Source organism: Canis lupus, chromosome 24 (assembly GCF_011100685.1).
Source record: "Canis lupus familiaris isolate Mischka breed German Shepherd chromosome 24, alternate assembly UU_Cfam_GSD_1.0, whole genome shotgun sequence".
Lineage (NCBI taxonomy): Eukaryota > Metazoa > Chordata > Mammalia > Carnivora > Canidae > Canis > Canis lupus.
This window is the reverse complement of record NC_049245.1, coordinates 47328976-47346929: the sequence shown is the minus strand read 5'-3', so window position 1 is coordinate 47346929 and position 17954 is coordinate 47328976. Positions and strand designations below refer to the sequence as shown.

The following is a 17954-nucleotide window of genomic DNA, read 5'->3' as shown; positions in this document are numbered from 1 at the left end:
TGTCGCTCACGGTGGCCGCGTGCTCACGCCCCCCCGCTGGCAGGTGCAGAAGGTCAGTCACATGGGTCCCAGGGTCCTCTGCAAGCCCGCCAGCCCCGAAGCTGGCCTCCAGCCTTCCCACCCCGAGCCTTCAGCGGTGCCCTGTCGCCGAGCGCTCCTCCCAGGCCAGGAGCTCCTGGTCCCATGCGGGGCTGACGACAGGGGATACGCAGAGGCACCACCGTCCTTATTACTCTGTGGTTCTTTTGCTGCAGACGCGACTGAGGAGAGCCAGAGCAGTGCCAAACCCAGAGCTGCCACGACCCTCCCCGAGGCTGGCTGCAAGGTCAGTGCCGCGGATGAGGCCTCTGGGGGTGGCGGGAGCTCCTGGGGGGTCTCTGGGAGGGGGCTCTGCTGGCCGGGAAGGGGTCAGCTGGGGCCCTGGGCACGGGGGGGCCGGCCGTAGGAGCCAGGCATGCTCAGGGGACTGCGGCCACTGTCCCAGGAGGGAGAGGAGCGGGCTCCTCGGGACGCAGGTCCTGAGGGCAGTGAGCACGTCCTGCACCCAAGGGTCCCACCCTCCGGCCTCCAGATTGCCCACTGTGGTGACTGCTTGTCAGGGGGCAGGAAAGGGTGCAGCGAGGGGATGGAGGCGCGCCCAGCAGGCTGCGAACCCCGGGCCCCACCTGGCCCCTTGGCCCTCCCGTGGGAGCCGCACGGGGCAGCCCTGATGCACAGATGAGAACAGGCGTGGGGGCGTCTTCCCCGCGGTCGCAGACCAGGACTTCTGCAGAGCCGTCGCAGGCCCGGGGCAGCATGCGACCTCCCGCGAGGGCTGGGGCCACCTGGGGGCACCGCCCCATCCTCTGTCCTGTGGGGCACACACCGCGAGGGGCCGGCGCTACCTTTACACTCACGGAAGCGCCTCTCCCCATGGCCCAGTGGGCGCGGCCCCGGCCCTGCCCTCCCCCGCACGCTCGCCTCTCCCCGTGGGACACTGGCCTTGGGGGCAGGGGTCCAGCCACGGCCCCCCGGGAGGACGAGCTGGGCGGCGGGTCAGAGCCCCCACACCTGCATGACTTGCTTTGGCTCCCAGGCCCCTGGGGGAGAGTGGCCCCCACTATCTGAGGACAGTTCTGTCCTTGGTTTGAGGCATCAGCTCCCCTGCGGCATGCGCGGCCCCACAGATTGCCAGCTTTTCTGGCAAATGCTGACCCAGGCCCCAGTGCCCCCCACCCCGCCCTCTGAGAGGCGTCAAGGGGCGGCCTCGACCGCAGGCTGCAGGCCACCTGGACAAAGGCGACGCACAGGACAGAAACGGGTGGTGTGAGTCCAGCCCTGCCCGGCAGTGCCTCCTGGTGGGCGCAACCTCCCCACCGAGAGGCCGGGGTGAGAGGCCCCTGGGCACGGGGCGCAGCAGAGGCAGCCCCAGGGGCTCCAGAAAGAGCCTCGGGGACCATCGGGAGGGAGGGCAGGACGCAGAAGGGCAGGCGGCTTCCCCGACGCCAGCAGCTGGGCAGCTTGGGGGACGCCCAAGAGCCAAGGCGACAGTGATCAGTTTGCGGAAGATGCACTTGTGCTCCCGGGGGAGGCAGCGGGCTGCGGCTGGACATCTTTGTGCAAGACGGGGGCACTCGGTGAGGATGGGGGCACCCGGTGCAGGACGGGGGCACTCGGTGAGGATGGGGCACCCGGTGAGGATGAGGTACTCAGTGAGGATGGGACACTCAGTGCAGGACGGGGGCACTCGGTGAGGATGGGACTCTTGGTGAGGATGGGTCAGATGGGGCACCCAGTGAGGATGGGGCACCCGGGGCAGGACAGGGCACTCAGCACAGAAGACGGACTAGCCCGTCTCTACACATCGTCATTGGTGTCTCTGCAGTGACGCCAGCCTGGCGTTGGCAGGATGCCGATTTCTCCATCAGTCATGCGTCCACTGGTTGGTGCTGGAAGACGGAGAATCTCCATCTAGAAACTTCTGACTCAGCCTTGCTCCCCTGCCTGCCACGAGACACACGGCCCAGCTTTGCGTGGCGGGAGATGTCTCGTGATTCGTCGTTCGGCTCCCCGGTCTGATGGTGAGTAGGAGCACAGGTCACGGCCGTCCCCGCGAGCCTGCTGACAAGGGAGGCCTGACCCCCCACTTGGCAGCAGAGGCCTGTGGAGGGACCCCCGCCTGGTGCTCCCACCCACCCTCCTGGGACAGCACCCCGCGTACTCGGACAGCGGCCCACACGTCGTGGGGGACCCACCGCACCCGGGGGCCAGCCGCAGGATGTCCAGCGGTCCTGGACATGCTCTCACGGTCTCACGGCTCTCACGGTCCTGGACGACGTCCTCCAATCTACCCACGCGAGCCCCGGGGCAGCCCTAACGTCGTCCGCGTTACGCTGACAAGACCCCTGCTTCTTGTTGCGAGCACCCACGTACTAGTGTTTCCATTTTTTTCTTATTTTTTAAAACCAGTCGGGTCGAAGCCGCACGGCAGGCAGCTAATGCGCACCCACTGCTGTCCCAGGATGGCGGAGCTGAGACGTGACCCCCCACCCGGGCATCGGCCAGCCCACATGTGCGTGCCACGCTTGGCACACGAAGGCTGCCTCCACGTGCCACGCGGCCTGTGTGTGCCCGGCCCGCACCTCCTCTTGCAAAGAGTGTTCTGGTTCCTCTCACGTGAGCCCGAGTGATTCCGGTGGATCCTCCCCCCCACCCCCAACGTGCTCCAGTGACCCCGGCCCGGCCCGTGAGCGTCCACCCGGGCCCCCCTGCCCACCTCTTTCTCTCGCAGGTGCACTGCTGCTGCCCTGGTGGGAGGCATCAGCCCGCAGCTGCCACCTTAGCCCGGCCTGGGGGGGGGCCGGCCCAGATGGAGCCGCCCAGAGGAAAGGAGCCGCCAGGTGTAGGCCCTACACACTTCTGGGCACCTAGTTTGAGGTTCCGGACCCGGCCCGAAGGTCAGACCTCTCGGCCCTGAGCCACTAAGTTCCCTTCTGAGGTGGGTTCGTACCCCCGGCGACACTGAGCCTGGACGCAGGAGCTGCGGTGGACCCGTCCCTCCCCGGGCGGCCCTGCCGCGCAGCCTCTGCCCCTTGTCCCTGGGGTCCAGCCCCGGGCAGCGCGGTGTGTGTGGCGGTGAAGGGCAGCAGGCCGCAGGCACGCACCCCCGTGAGCGGGAGTCGCAAGGCAAGTCCAGGAAGGAAGACGCCCGGCAGGGCCGCCACGTACCGAGCCGGTCACCGAGACTGCTGGAGGAGACTGATCAGATCTCTGGCAACAGAAGGTACGTCGGGGGGGTGGGAGACAGGACCCCAGGCTTCGGGGGCTGCAGTGGAGGCCCATCGAGGCAGGAGAGCACAGGGGGCTGAGTGCAGGGGCCCAGGGAAGGAACACGGGACGGGGGCTCCCCTGGAAGGGGGGAGCTGAGTCCTCCTCTTGCGGGGTGGCCGCGGAGAGCCCACAGCCCTGGCTTCACCACCTCACTGTGAGCCTCCCCCCGACGCGCGTGTGCACCCCAGGGGCCAGACCCTGTCACCCCCCCCAGCACCCCTGCCCTCCCTCAGCCTCCCCTGCCTCGCTCAGCCCACACAAGGCCACCTCCCCAAGCCATGATAGTGAATTGGGTCTGTGTGCTGGGGGGTGGGGACGGGGGGGTGTGTCTATGTGAGGGGGTGTGTGTGTGTGCACCTGCGTGAGCATGCACGTCACCTGTGTGCACGTGTGCCTCGTGTGTGCGTGTGCCTGCAGGTATGAGGGAGCCTGCACAGGCGAGTGTGTGCACGTGTGCCCGGTGTGTCCCCAGCAGTAAGCGCTGAGGCCTGGACAGAACCGAGCAGCAGCGACACGCAGAAGCGCCCGGGACCCAGCTGCCTGCGGTGCGAGCGGCGCCACCGTCCAAGCGGCTCCGAGAGTGGCCGCGCTTCCCCAGAAGGTGGGGGGCAGGGGTGCGGATGACGGGCCGGCTGCACCCTGAGATCACACCCGCCTTCCCCAGCGGCCACGGAGCTCTTCAGAGGCTGCGAAGTAGCAGGAGGGGAGCTGCCCCACCCACAGGCGCCCACGCCGTCCCCGTGGCACAGGACAAGCCGCCTTGCTCACCGTCGCTCACTGTCCACGTGCCGAGTGTTGGGGGCTGCGTAGAGCTTCTCAACATCGTCCAAGAAAGAATTTCTTTCAAAGAACATTTTCTTGACTACAATGTACCGGGCATTTCAGGGCCCTCGTAGGCAGGACGTGGCCCCGCGGGAGCCGGGACTGGGATTCCCGAGCAAAGCCTCCAGGCCTCCGGCCGCTGAGCCAAGACACCTCCTGCCGCGTGGACGGTCGCGGAACCACGGGAGGCAGATGTGGAAGGGGCGGCGCGGGGAGGCCGGCCGGGGGGGGGGGGGGGGGGGCAGGCCGCCGTCTCCCTGTGTGAGCTCGAGACGCTCCGCCAGAAGAAGCGTAGCCTGGAGCCGTGGGACGCGCGGCCTTCGTGCAGGGCCCTGGGGCCGGGGTGCTGACGTTCGTCCCTCCGTTGCCCTCCTTCGGGCGCCGAGGCGCACAGGTTGTACTTGGGAGGCCGAGGTCGAGAGGCCCGTCCCCTACTCCTGCTCGGGTTCGCGGAGGCCCGCCTTCACCCGCGTCCCCCAGCTTCCTCCCCGGGTGCCCAAGGTCGGCGTTGGCCGGGCGCACAAGAGCACGGCGCTGGGACGACCCCGACAAGGGACCCCACGGCCAGGTGCCAGGGCTGAGGGGCACCGTGAGGACGCATGGCGGGGCCCGGGTCAGCGAGTACGGAGGGCCGGGCCCACGGGCAAGGTGAGGCCGCGGGGGCTGCGCCGGGAGCCCCCGGGGACATCAGGGCTTTTCAAGAGGGACGGAGTCCGCAGCCTGGGGGGACCCTGGCAGCACCAGGGCTGCCACGAGGGAGCCAGATCCGCCGATGGGGGGTGCGCAGAGCAGCTGGTGACGCGGAGCAGGGGCAGGCTGGCCCCGCAGACCCTCTGAGCGCAGGGGACAGGGTCAGACCCTCACACCCCCTCCGGGTGGGGGGCTCCCACCTCGCTGCCCCTGATCCCTGAAAGCCTCGCCTGAGGCAAGATCCTCAGGCCCCCAGGAAGCCACACAGCAGAGCCCGGAACCACCTGCAGGAGCCAAGGCGGCTTCCACCCCTAGTGGCCCAGGCTCTGCCCGGGGAGGGACCCCATGTGGAAGAGGCGGGCCCAGGACCCACAGCCCCCTGGATGCCAACCCAGCCCGGCTGGGCCACAGGCACGGGCCTCAGGCCCCTGACAGGCCCGGCCCCAGGGGGACACGGGCCCAGAGACCATGACAAGCAGAGTGTGAGGCCCCCTGGGTGAACCCACGTCCCTGTGCCCCTTCCAGGCCCCTGGCGTGGTGTTCGCCCAGCTGGGCCCTGGCTCCCCGTGGACACCTGCTCCAGAAATTGGCGCTAGCTTGTGGGCACATGCAGCTAAAGCCGTGCAGGCTGCCGGGGGCCTGACCAGACTGCCCCGCAGTAAACCTCCGGGCCAGGAGCGCAGCCCAGGCGGCCGGGGCTCAGGCCCGGGCCTCCCTCTGCTCGTTGGCCTCCTCCCATCCCTCGCAGCTCGGTGAGAGCTGGAGCTGGGCCTCGCTGGGCGAGCGGCTTCCCCGGGCACCCCCGCGTTCCTTCACCAAGCATCTCGTAACTGCTAGGACCAGGAGCAGAACAGGGGCCCCGGGCGTGTTCTAGGCCTTTCCGCGCACACGGTGCCCAGCGCGTGCCTCTGCTGCTCCCTCTGCACTCGGCCTGGCCCAGGGCTGGCGGACGGGGCCTCAGGGCCGCCTCCCAGAGGGCCGCGTTCATACGGCCCACGAGCTGGGAATGGCTTTATATTTTTGCATGACCGAGGGTGAGAAAACCCAAAGGAAGGGCCGTGTTTCAGGACGACTAAAATCACGCAACTCGGCTCCCAGCGTCCACAGCTCCTCTGGAGCCCACGGAGCCCGCCGTTCACGTGCCGCCCGGGGCTGCTTCCTGGGGCCGCCCCGCCCTTGGCCCCATGAAGCTCGCCTGCTGCCCACCCGGCCCCCTCTGGGGTCTTTGGCCGCCTACCCCACGGCATCTGTGTGGTCAGGCGCGGCAACGGGAGCGGAGTGGGCAGCCGGCCGGGGGCGGGAGGGCGCCGGGAACCGCTCCAAGGAGTCGGGAGCTGACGTCCATGCTGCAGGTGGACGTGGGGGCCAGCCTTTCAGCTAGAGGGGAGCTGAGGCCGGGCGCAGGGGGCGGGCGGCTCTGGCCACCATGGGGGTGGGTGCAAACTGTCCCCAGTCAACTGAAAAGCTGATCGATCGGCTTGTCGGGCATGGACGGAGGTGAGGACCTGTCTCCCTGTCCTGAGGATGAGGGGTGTGCCCGCGCCCCCGCAGGTGCAGCATTCCACACCGGCCTGAGAGCTGCCTCGGGCAGGAGGCAGGCAGGAGGGCGGGGGAGGGCGGGGGGCAGGGGAGGCCGGCCTCGCCAGGTCCTTGGTGTGGGCAGGATCCGAAGGCGGGCTCTTTGGCGGGTGCCCAGGAGAGAAGCCCCGGCTCTACCTCCTGTGTGTCCTGTGGCCCCGCAGCGGGTGGTCCCAGGGCCTGAGGCGGCTCAGGCGACTTCTGCACAAGCAGGTGCGGGGCCTTGGCGGGCCGTGTGCTGGGCCTCCCCGCGCGGCCACCAGGGCCATGGACGCCTAGCTGGGAACGGCCTCCCGGGGCCAAGGTCACCTTCAAGGAGAAAGTGGAGCCAAGGTGGGGAGGCGTCTGTCCGGCAGGACAGGGGCTGCTGCCCAGACCCAGCTCACATGGCCCCGCGATGCGCTTCCCAGCAACACTCCGCTGTGCAAACACGGGCAGCTGGCGAGGGCTGTGGGCGCGGGCGGCCCCAGGGAGGGCACCTCTGAGGAATCGCCCGGGAGGAGGGCAGGCGGGCCTCTAGGTCCCGGTCTCGGCGGGGGGTGGGGGTTCGCTTACTTGGGGCCGACCAGACGGCGCTGGGCCTCCGTGTGGCCTCCGCGTGGCCGCCGTGTCCTCCGGCCTGGCTGACGGCGCGATCAATGCACAGCTACAGCTGGTTGAAGGGGACCAAATCCATTGAACAGTTGATTTGGTTCCATTTTACCAGCTTTAGCAAAGCATTTGGCTCCAGGGTCCATGGGAAGCAGCGACGTGGATGACACAGTCGTCCCCAGGGAGACGTGATGTCCGGATGCCCAGGACGCCCAGGCTCTGCCCCCACCTCCTCCCCCGCAGGGCCCACCGCGGCTGCGGCCCCTCGTGCCCGGCAGGGACCGTACATGACAGGGGAGTGCCACGGGTGGGGGCGGGGGTGGGGGCCCCACGGCGGACACACGTGCTTGCACACGCACATGCACACGCATGCACACGGGGGCCCGGGCACAGGGGCTCCATCCCCTGGCAGCGCTGCCCCCGCCCCTCACCTTCCCGGGCACCACAGCACCGGCCACTGCCCCAGCCCCAGGGCCCAGCCAAGACCCTCAGGGCCCTGCCCTCGGGGGGCTCACCGCCTGCGGACGGAGACCCCTGGCCCCAGCCTGCATCTCACCCTCAGCTGGAACTGAGGCAGGACAGGCCCGAGTCCCACCTGCGCCGTGGGAGGGGGAGGTGAGCTCGGTTGCAGCGGGGGTCCCGGGGAGCAGGGGTGGGAATATTCCAGGGAAGGACCCCCTCTCGTGTGGCTGTGGGGGGTGAAGCAGGACACGGCCAACCCCACTGGTGCCCGGGGCCCTGGGCCCCAAACCTGCGGCCTGTGGGGGATGCGAGGAGAGTCCCCTCGGCCCCTGGGCACAGCCCTGCAGTCCGAGCGAGGACAGCACGGGGCAGCCGGGGCCGCACAAACCTCATCACCCTCCATGACTCTGACGGAGCAAGTTCCTTTTTAGAAAATTAGTTTTCCTGCCAGCACCCAATTCATCAGCACCGGTGACGAGGGGGGACGGCGGCTTCGGCGGTGCCAGGGACACGGCGTCCCGGGTGTGTGGACTTTCCTCTGAGCACAGACCAGCCCTGCAGCGCGGGGTGACCGCACCTGCCCCCCCTGCCCCCCCGCCGACTGCCCTGGTCCCTCCTCTGTGCCCGCCCTCCCGCAGCCGCTGGGGCAGGTGCTCGGTATCAGGCCCACCCACGGCCCCCGCGGGCGCAGAGCCCAGAGCCCCCCGAGACCTCGTCCCCCGCCACACCTGCCGCCGTACCCCTCCTCAAAGAAGTGAACCGGTCAGCGCCACAGGGTTCCTCCTCTGGGAACGGCCCTGGCCATTCACCTCAAGACCAGCCCCCGAAGGGCAGCAGGAGCCCGGGGAGGGCCCCCCCGTCCAGGCTCTTCCCGTGGCCATATCCCAGCTCTGCACACGCCCTTTCCTCTTGGTTCCAGAGCATGTGGACGGTGGTGGGGCGCCCCAAGGATTCCCAGAGCCGGCCGGGGTGCTGGGGGGCTCCCAGCCCCACTGTGCATATTCCCAGCGAAGCGGGGCCATGACGAGCCTCCGTGTGGCTGCTGCCATGGATGGACACCGTCCCTGGGGGACCTGTCATCCCCGAGTCCAAGCACACGCCCCACACCTGGGGGGCGGCCCAGCCCAGCGTCCACGCCACCTCGCCCCTACGACACCCTCAGTGCTCTCGGGTTCCCGTCCCTGTGCCACCAAGTCTGCAGGAATTCACCCCAAATAACAGACCTTCACTTCCACATGGCATCCCTCCTGGCCTGGGGCCTGTCCAGCGCGGCCCTGGACGTGTCAGAGCACCACTGGCTCAGCCGGGTCCCTGCTCGGGGCCAGAAGGCCGGGGGGTGGTGGTCTCCCAGGGGCCAGGAGCGAGCGCAGCAGGTGGCTGATGGGTTTGCCCCCAGTTCGGGCAGGGGCTGCCTAGGGACCCCGGCGGCGTGGCCGCGTGGCCTGGGCCGGGTTGTGTCCGCAGCTCGAAGCCCCGCACGCCGGCCCCGCCATCCTGTCATCCCGGGGAGGGGGCCCGGGGCTCAGGATGCCTCCCGTGGCCGCCCTCCCGGGCCTGAGGCCGTCCAGCCGTGCACTCTCGCCCCCCCATACAGCCTTGTCTGGGGAAGGTTCTGGCAACTGTTTATTCAGTGAGTGTCCGGCCCACGTGACTCGGGCCCGAGGGGCTGGCGGGGCTGTGTCTGCGGCACCCCCGGGGCGCAGTCCCTGTCTGTCTGACTCGGTTGCCCAGTGAGTGTCTAACTCAGTCTGGCAGATTTTCTGCAGCCCCACCTGGGCGTCCAGGGTCTCAGCCTCCATCGGGGGCTCCCGGCTGCCCCACGAGCCCCGGTGCCCTCTGAACGGGCCACGGCTCCACCCAGGTGCCTCTCGAGCCCCCGCCCAGGCCCCCCCGCTGGCTCGGCCCCTCCACTCACCTCCACCAGCGCCTCAGGAGCCCCCGCCCCTTCCCGCCACGGGCCTCGGGGCCTCTGAGCCCAGGACCGGAGGGAGAGCACGGCCGAGCCCAGAGGACGGCCGGGGGAGCGGACAAGGCCGGTGCCAAGCCTTCACCGTGACTTGCAAACGCGTCACGACGCCTGCATTTTCGTGCGCGATGCCTCCCGTCACAGGGAGGAGGGCGCCCCGGCCCGGGCTGCAGGGCCTGGCAGAGACGGGCCGCGCGTCCGGGGAACCCAGCATCGCGGGCCGCGGCCGTGGCTGGAGCGGGGCAGCGGCTTCCTCAGGACCCTCCCCGCGGCCCCCACGCCTGTCTTTCCACGAGGGTGAGACAGAACCAGGCTGCAGCCAACACAGTGTGTGCGTTTTATGAACCACACAATTAAATAGGTTTTTAAACATCTGCTGATGGAATCGTCCCGTCCGGGGACGTACACTCAGCATTTTTAAGCAGCAACTGATACTGGATGTGGGGAAGTCACTGCGGAACACTCTGGCAGCCCTGTTAAAATCGATAGAAAATTAGATGCTATGAGCGTGCATATGTGTCCAATTAGCTATGATCGGAGCAAACGGCGACGCAGGTGAAACGTGGTGCATCCGCCCAGAGTTGAGGCCAGCCTCACCCCGAAGGCCCCCCGTGAGGCAGGGATGCCCCCGACGCCAGGGCCACAGGGCTGCATGGCTGCTGGCGCTGCCCCCTCAAATGCCCCCCAGGGCCCAAGCAGCAGCCGGCACCTCCTCCAGGAAGCCCTCCTGCATTTGATAAGGGGCCTTAGACTCAGAGTGAGGACACAGTGAGCGGCTGAAGCTCCCCGGGCGACCTGGGCACACCAGGCTGCCCCTGCCCGGACCCTGAGCTGTCCCTCAGTCTGACCCACCAGTTGGGGGCACAGAGAGGGCTTCCTCGGTCCCTGTGAGCCTCAGTTTCCCCATGTGGGAGTGCCTGCCTCACACAGTCCGTAGTCCTTGCCAGCCCATGCCCCTAACCACTGCTACCACCTATCCCAGCGCAGAGGGTGGCCCTGGCCTCGTCCCTCCCATGCTGCCCCGCGGCCCCCACCCAGGTGCCCAGACACAGCACCCACTCAGGGAAGAACCACCAGATGCCCCAGACGGAGGCGTCAGCGCCCTGCACAGCGGGTGGGACGGCCGGGTCCCCAGGGCAGAGGTGCCACCCACCTCCCCTCGGGGACAGCCAACAGCAGAGACGCACGTGGGGCCGAAGACCCTGCACTCGGAGGTCACGGGGCGGGGCGCGGGTGCAGCTGCACCCCCCCAGCCAGCACAGGGTCCGGGCGCCCAGACCGCGGCAGGGGCGTCCCAGCCGCAGCACCTGACTCCCACCGCCCGGGAGCCTGTCAGCAACTCCTATCTGGATGCCTCTTGTGCTTTTTACTATGAAGCTTTTAAAATTTAAACATCAGTAACCTAATATGTCTCCGGCAGCAACGTTACCTATTAGCACTCAGATTCACCACGAAATTAATTTTTAATCCCAAATTTTGGTTAATTATTAAAATAACTAGCAAAGAACTACAGTTAGTCCCGGGAGCGTGAGCAGCACCAGCCCAGGGCCGGAGCGAAGGAGCCTGCCCAGCCCGCGCCCGCGCTGCTGGGTCCTCTCGGGGTGTCTCCAGGGGGCCCCACAGTGTGGAAGCCCCGCCCCCAAACAGCTCTCGCCCCGCGCGCTCACCCAGCCGGATGCCCACCTAGACCTGCTCAGCCCGCGTCCGTGACCTTCCTGTCTGTTCAAAAAATATACATGTATTATTTCTCAACACTGATAAAAGTTTAATACGGAGTTGCCCGGGATTTTAATAAACGTGTCACCAAACGAGCAAAGTGAACTGATGGGCCCGTCCTAGAGATAAATTTCGCCTCCAACAGGCCCGGAGAGCAGGGCCGCGGGGCGAGCGGGGACGCGGGACGAGAGGGGCCGCACAACCGTTTTGCTGTTCTTTGCAGAAATGGTAAGATGGATTTTTGTGTCTTATTATCCCACAGGTGGGGCCGGGGTGAGAGCCGGTGTAACGGCAGGAAAGCGAGGCGCCCGGCCGAGACCGCCCCGGAGAGCCCTGAGGTCAGGGCGGGCGGCCCGGGAGCAAATTCGCTGGCCGTGAGGGCCCCTCGGCACCGCGGCACCTCCGCGCAGTCCCCGTCCCCCCGCCCGCAGACACGGACCCCAGCGACCCCCAGGGCACAGGGAGGGCTCTCCTCGCCGGGTCCGGGTCACGACAGGACTCCACTCAACGGGTGCATCTGGCCCTGAACTCTGGCAGCAGGTGCAGACGTGCCCCGTGGCCACCGGCCTCCAGCCCCGGAGCGGTGCCCGGCTCTCAGGGGGTGTCGGGCAGGTCCCTTTATTCCCTCACTCAAGGTCACCTGCTCCACTGGCTGCAGAGCCGAGCGAAACTCCACCGTTAGAGATTCGCTTCTTGGGTTAGAGGTGGAGGGAAAGCGAGGTCCCCCGGGAAGCCGCTGGCCTACAAGCCTCGGGGCGCGCTGCTGTGTGCAGCACAGAAGGCCACGGCCAGCAACAGACAAGGAGGTACGGGGGGACCCTGGCGACAGCGTCCACGCTGCAGGACACAGCCTGCAGGAACCAGGCCAGGCAGAGGCCTGCTGAGCACACACTGCCCCCAGCCCAGGGTTGGGGTCCTGGCCCGCCTCACCCCCGCCAGGGTCTCCGGGGCTTGCCTGGACTTGGCTCGCCTGGACTTGGCGCCCACAAAGGGGGCAGGTGGGGAAGGGACAGGGCTCGGAGCCCCAGCCAGCCCGCACTGCTGTCACCGCAGCCGCAACTGTGCACTTGGGTGGTGGGTGGGGTGCAAGGAGGCCGCCCCTGGGCCTCCCCCGGCCCCGAGTCATCTGAGTTCAGCCTCTCCAACTGGACAGCTGAGAATGTGGACTATTTATACCGGCCAAGGCGGGCAGGCGGCTGCACAGACACACAGCCCGGGCGCCATATGTGGGCATGACGGTCGGCAGGCAGGCCTGCCAGGGGGACAAGGACCCAAGCGGCACGTCTGTCCTGGGTGTCCTTCACCCTCCAGCCTCCCCCGTCCCCCGTGACAGGCTCCCGGACAGCTGCCTTACCCCCGCTGCTGTTAAAAATACTCCAGCCCTGAACCTCCTGTCCTGTCCTCTGTGCCCCAAGCTAGAGAGCTAGACGCTTGGCCCCAGGGAGGTGACCCCAGACTCTCCACCACCAGATCCAAGGGTGTCCACTCCCCTGGACGGGAGAAAGCCAGTGACCCTGCCGCCCGGCCCTGGGCTGCACACCAGCAGCCTCGAAGGCGCCTCTGTGCCCGGTGTCCCTGCCCTGCCACACACACCGGGCCTGCACCCCCACCCCAGCACAGGAAGCGGACCTGGGCCTCTGCAAACGCAGGCGGATGGTGCAGATCTGCAGCGCCTCAGGGAGCAGGTGCCAGCGCCGCCACTTCTCAGGACCCATCGCCCTGAGTCTCTGTACTAAGGAGCAGCCGCCAGGCTGTCAGAATGGCCCTCCCGTCCCTCCCGTCCCTGCCCTTGAGATGCACACAGCCCCACATGCCGCCTGCACGGCAGCAGCTCTGCAGCAGCCCGCACTGCTCAGCCGCCACCCCTGCAGCTGCAGCCCCTCCCTGCGGGGCGGGCCGGGCCTTCCCAGGGCCAGAGCCAGCCTGGAACTCTGAGCCACGAAGGCAGCACCCACTGGGAACCCAGGAATGCCGCCCAGGAGCGGCGCCCAGCTCTGGCCAGCCGGGTGCTCGGCCCCGCAGGGCCCGTGGAGAGATTCCGGGGCAGGACACAGGCGGAGCAGACTGCGGGAGCTCCTGGGGGCCCCTGGCGCGGTGCTGGGGACCCCTTCGCCTCCCGAAAAGTCACGCCAGCCTCTTGCGACCTGAGGCTGGCTGCTGGTGGGCCAAGGGCAGGGGCGAGGCCCGGGCCCCCAGGCGCTCCCGGCCCCGGAGCAGCAGCAGGCGTCAAAGGCAGGGAGCGAGCGGCGGGGAGCGGAGGCCTCTGCAATGGGACGTGCGGCCAGCGAGGCTGAGTCAGCACAAAGCTGGAGGAGGCCCGGTACCCTTTATGCTAAGGTGGCACAATTAATGCAACGCGCTGGCCCCGCCCCCTCGCGCTGGCCCCGCCCCTCGCGCTGGCCCCGCCCCCTGCCCACCGTCCACTTTCTGCCCCGCAGTCCCTCCAGGCTCCATCCTCCTGGGCTGTGCCCTGGCCCTAAGGATTGCTGGGGTCCCCTCCGTGTTCCCGGGGCCGGGGGCGGGGGGACTTGCAGTGCACGCTGTTCACTTTGATGGACAGGCTGCGGCCGCATAAACACCGTCCTGGGGGGATCCTGATCGTGCAGTGGCCCCTCCGCCCAGCAGTCCTCAGGGAGATTCCTCATGCCCCCCACAGATGCTTTCACCAGGGCCCCCCCTCCTTGAAAACCTTGTGCCATAAAACGCGTTCTTGCCCGTGACGAGTGCACCGTCCGACCGAGACGCGAACGCCGCCTCCTTGGAAGCAGGTGCCACCGCTTCCTTGGTCACCTGGCTACACACACGGAAGACACTTTGTGGTCAACGTAGACGCACGCACATGGCGCCACGGGGCTGCCCCCACCAGCCGAGCCCCCTGCACGGAGCGTGGCCGGATTTTCGTGAGCCGTCACCGGAAAGAGACGAACTAATTTGATAGGTGGAAATTATGAGTGTCACAATCCCCGGAGCCACCGTCTCCACACACGGAACCCAGGCCTTGCCATCGGACTGCGAACGTTTCCCAGCTGTCCCTGGGACACCCAGGAGCAGCCCTGCTCCAAGGGCTCAGAGAAAGGGGCACGGGCCACCCCTCCCAGCCTCCATGTCCCCGCACAGCCTCACAGAAACCACCTGGGTCCCCATGTTGGTGGGCAAGCCCTAAGAGGGTGCAGCCTTCACCCCCGCACATCCCAGACCCCTCTGCCTCTGCAAGGGTCCCGGGGGCCCCAGGGCGGCCTGTCGGGGGTAACAGACCATCTCAGAAAAGCCCTCTGGGCAGAGCACACACATAGGCCCGCCGGCCTCTCCTGTCCCCGCAGAGAGGCCCAAAGACCCGACTCAGAAGCCACATTCGCTCTGGGTTCCCTCTCCGGCTCCTCCCCCGGGAAGCCAGGAGCTAGAGCTTCATGTACAGAAAGTTCCAGCCGCCCCCGGGGCTCCCACGGGGAGGCGTCCAAGTGGTGCCCGTTCTTATTTTGGCCAATCAAGAGACGGGTGGCAATTTACAGCTCTCTCCCTGCGAACTCGCTAGCTTTATGCTCAGTCAAACCTGATTCCCAAACACTAATGCTTTTATTTAAACACCACATCCTGCAGTAAAGCCTTAATGTACAGCGGGATGCATCTAGGGGAAGAGCCGTGTGTCTGCGGCCAGCCCTGGTGGCCACGCGCCCTGCTACTTCCCTCCCTGTGGCCGGAGCTGGAAGCATTGGGCGAGGATGACCTTCCCGGGGACGCTGGGCACGGACCCCCCCAGGGCCCAGTGGCCGGAAGGAAGGCTATGCCCAAGGACCATCCTACCTCCCAGCTACGGGTGCCATTGGAGCGACCCTCAGCTACAGTCACCCCCTGGGAGCTGGGAACTGCGCAGGCTCCGTAGTGGGACCTCCGTGGCTCAGGGCACCTGTCTGCCCCCAGACCCCGGGGCTTCCAGCAGCTGGAGGAGGCGGCCTACCCGCCGGCCCCTCCCCGTCCCACTCCCGATGTGAGAGCCGCATTCCTGCCAAAGGTCAGGGTGTGGGAGGGGCTGGGGCACCTGCCATGGGCCTCGGGCAGCAATGCCAAGGACGCCCAGAAAAGCAGAGATGACACACACGTTGGAAAAATAGCCCTGAGGCGAGGAGGACGTGCCCTGGGCAGACACACTGGCTTCCCCGCACCCCTAGGGCCAGGATCCGGCTGAGAGGCCCCTCCCGTGGTGGCCCAGCCCCTGGCAGCCACCCCAGAGCTCTCTGCCCTCTGTCTCGCCAGAGAAGGACCTGCGCTGTGGGGCCCGGCTCCGCACACCACACAGAGCATCTGCCCTCGTCCCCTGGGCCACACGGGGTCCCATCACGGGACACCCCAGCCCCTTCCCCCATCCGGGACCCGGGCGGTGGCAGAGCACACAGAAGGGGTCCGGGCTCATCCCCACAGCTGTCACCCTAGGCAGGCCAAGGAGGCCTGGGGGCTCGGGCTGCTGGGGGCGGAGGGCAGGGCAAGGCGTGGCCGCGGGGCAGGGCCGGCCACCCTCCACCCTCGGCATCTGTGTCCTCCGTCCGGGCGCCCCCAGGCTCCAGGGCTCGGGCGTTTCAGAGGCTGGAGTGGAGGCCTGGGGCCTGGGGCTGTAGGTGCCTCTGACCCCACTGCTGCCCTGGGCCTGACCCGGGGCGCGGAGCCATGTGGCACCCTGGCCTCTGCCTCTCGGCGCAGCCCCTGGAGCCAGGGCGGGGTGTTTCCCTCAAGGAGCCCCCCACGTGGCCGCAGGAGCCCCTTCCCCTCCTTCCTTTCCTTGCCCGGCCTGGCTCCCTGACCCTTTGGGGACACGCTGCTTTCCCAGAGTCTGCGAGCTGCTTCCCGCCCCCCGCACAGACAGCCCCTTCTACTGGCGGATGACCCCGTCCAGGGTGTGCGGAAGTGAGGCCCCAGAGCCGCGGGCACTCGACCTGCCCCCCCAGCCCCCCACCCCCGCACGGACCCCACGCCTGCCACAGGGCCACCTTCCCTCTGCCGCAGTCAGCACGTTGAATATTTAATGTCTGATGAACGCTTCCACCTGCTGACACAGGCAAAGTGACAGAACAATACCGGCAGGGGACAGGTCCGTCCGCTGACGCCCAGGCAGCCTGCCACGGAGGCCTCGCCCCGGCCGTAGCCGCCGCCCGGCTGGCTGGCCGTCTGTCTGTCCCCCGGGCGACCCTGCGGGCGAGCGTTCCCCACCTGAAATACATACTTCTTTACATTCCATAGCTTAGCAGGTCCATATGGGCATATAAAGAAGTATGTTCCCCAAGCGGGTAGTTCGGTATAGACGTGGGCTCAGGGAAGGGGCCCCAGGGAGGATCCACACCCGGAGCCCGCGCTCTGCCTGGGGCCAGCACACCGCGTCCCGGCTCGGCCCCCACCCGCCGACCTGGGCGCCCTCTGCCTCCCGCTCTCCGGGGCTGGCACACGCGCGCGCTCTCGAGAATCCCTCCATTCGCCCCACAGTGATCTGGTTTTGCGTCAGTGGAACAAGAAAAGCAGGGACCAGGGCTGCCACCTCCCACCCTCACCCCGGAGAAGGGATGCGCGTTTCCTCTCGGAGACGTGCGAGCCTCAGCCAGCACCCTCCCTCTCCATCTGGGCACCTTGTCCCAGCCAAGTGCACGGGGAGGCCAGAGCTCAGAGGGAACCCACCCCGAGTGCTCGGGGAGCAGCACCGCTCGCCGTGAGCCCAGGTGGGAGGACCAGGAGACCCCGGGAGGGGACAGGCCTTACCTGGGCAGCTGGCGGCCTCCGGGGCAGGTCCCTGGTGGTTGTGCCTCCCAGGAACCGGAGCCCGCGTGGGCAGGGCGCCGTCATGCCTCTGCCTCTGGAGACACGCGTGACAAGGACAGTAGCAGGTGGACCCTGCATCTCCAGAGGGCGGCTGGGAGCTGCTGGGAGGTGGTCCTGCCGCCACCTGCCCCTTCTGCTCCCGGGCCTGGCCGGGCGGCTCCTGCTTCCCATCTCTGGCGGCCGCCGCCGCCTCCTCCGGCTCCCTCCCTCCCTTCTTCGCCCTCTCCCTCTCCTCTGCACTCCTGGCGTGTCACCGCCTCTGCCGGGGCCACCTGAAAGATGCTCGCAGCAGCGGGCGGTCACACGGGCGCCCGGGGGCCACCGAGCACTGCCCGCCCGGCGACGCGGCCCGGCCCACCTGGCTCCCGGTGGCACCTGCCCGGCCCCCACCAGGCCTGATCAATACCAATTTACAGGCAAACGCGGGGCCGCCTTCCCGGTGATGAATTTCCCGGTGAGCACCGGCTTCTAATGAACCCGTTAAAGAGGTTTAAGTAAACTTAGCGCGAGGCAAGCTAAGCACTTCGAACGCTTAATTGTGTCGATACTGTTTCTCACTGCGTCTCAGAGTCTGCCCGTGATGGAGGAGTCGCCCCTCTTCCCAGCAACTTCTCCGGCCACCCCGAAGCCCGGAGAACCACGGAGAGCTGACACGGAGCAGCGTGGCCTCCAGGTCGGGTGCCCGCCAGGGGGAGGCCACCCCCCAGCCTGGGCCCGGGGGCGTCAGCAGCGCACGGGTGAGGTCCCGCCGTGGCCAGGCTGAGGCCTGCGGCCGGGCGGTGGAGAGGGTGTCACACGTCGCTGGGCGCCTGCAGAGGGAGAGAGCAGGGGACACGCTCGCGGGGACAGGGGTCCAGCTGGGCACATACACAGACCACCTGCACCCGGGGTCCTGCTGTCTAGGCAGCACTAGGCCCCCGGCCCCAACACACTTCCAGTTCCATCTGCAAGACAAGGCCCGGGGCGACCCGGGGCGACCCTGTGCACCCTCGCCTCCAGGCAGCCCACCCGTCCCGCGCAG

General features: G+C 68.0%; 1 protein-coding gene, 1 long non-coding RNA gene and 2 other non-coding genes across 4 annotated transcripts; 2 read left to right on the top strand and 2 right to left on the bottom strand.

Moving 5' to 3' along the window:
• Positions 1-251: 251 nt before the first annotated feature.
• On the top strand, positions 252-3093 carry LOC119865577. The gene is made up of 3 exons (XR_005378115.1): positions 252-325; positions 1865-2060; positions 2449-3093. It is a non-coding gene; the product is annotated as an uncharacterized LOC119865577 (long non-coding RNA).
• Positions 3094-7034: 3941 nt separating this feature from the next.
• MIR133C (microRNA mir-133c) lies at positions 7035-7120 on the bottom strand. The gene has a single exon (NR_049419.1). It is a non-coding gene; the product is annotated as a microRNA mir-133c (primary transcript).
• A 9219-nt stretch (positions 7121-16339) lies between these two features.
• Positions 16340-16398, bottom strand: MIR1-1 (microRNA mir-1-1). Its single transcript, NR_049288.1, has one exon. It is a non-coding gene; the product is annotated as a microRNA mir-1-1 (primary transcript).
• A 225-nt stretch (positions 16399-16623) lies between these two features.
• LOC119865717 (translation initiation factor IF-2-like) lies at positions 16624-17790 on the top strand. Its single transcript, XM_038572805.1, has 2 exons — positions 16624-17387; positions 17502-17790. The coding sequence occupies exons 1-2, from the start codon at positions 16956-16958 to the stop codon at positions 17694-17696; spliced, it is 627 nt and encodes a 208-aa protein (XP_038428733.1). The 5' UTR covers positions 16624-16955; the 3' UTR covers positions 17697-17790.
• The last annotated feature ends 164 nt before the right edge of the window (positions 17791-17954 follow it).

What these genes read in the sequence shown, in the direction of transcription:
- LOC119865717 (XM_038572805.1), top strand. Translation starts at nt 16,956, where the DNA reads ATGCCTCTGCCTCTGGAGACACGCGTGACAAGGACAGTAGCAGGTGGA. An exon ending in TCCCGGTGATGAATTTCCCG is followed by an intron (nt 17,388 to 17,501) that starts GTGAGCACCGGC and finishes ACTGCGTCTCAG; the next exon opens with AGTCTGCCCGTGATGGAGGA.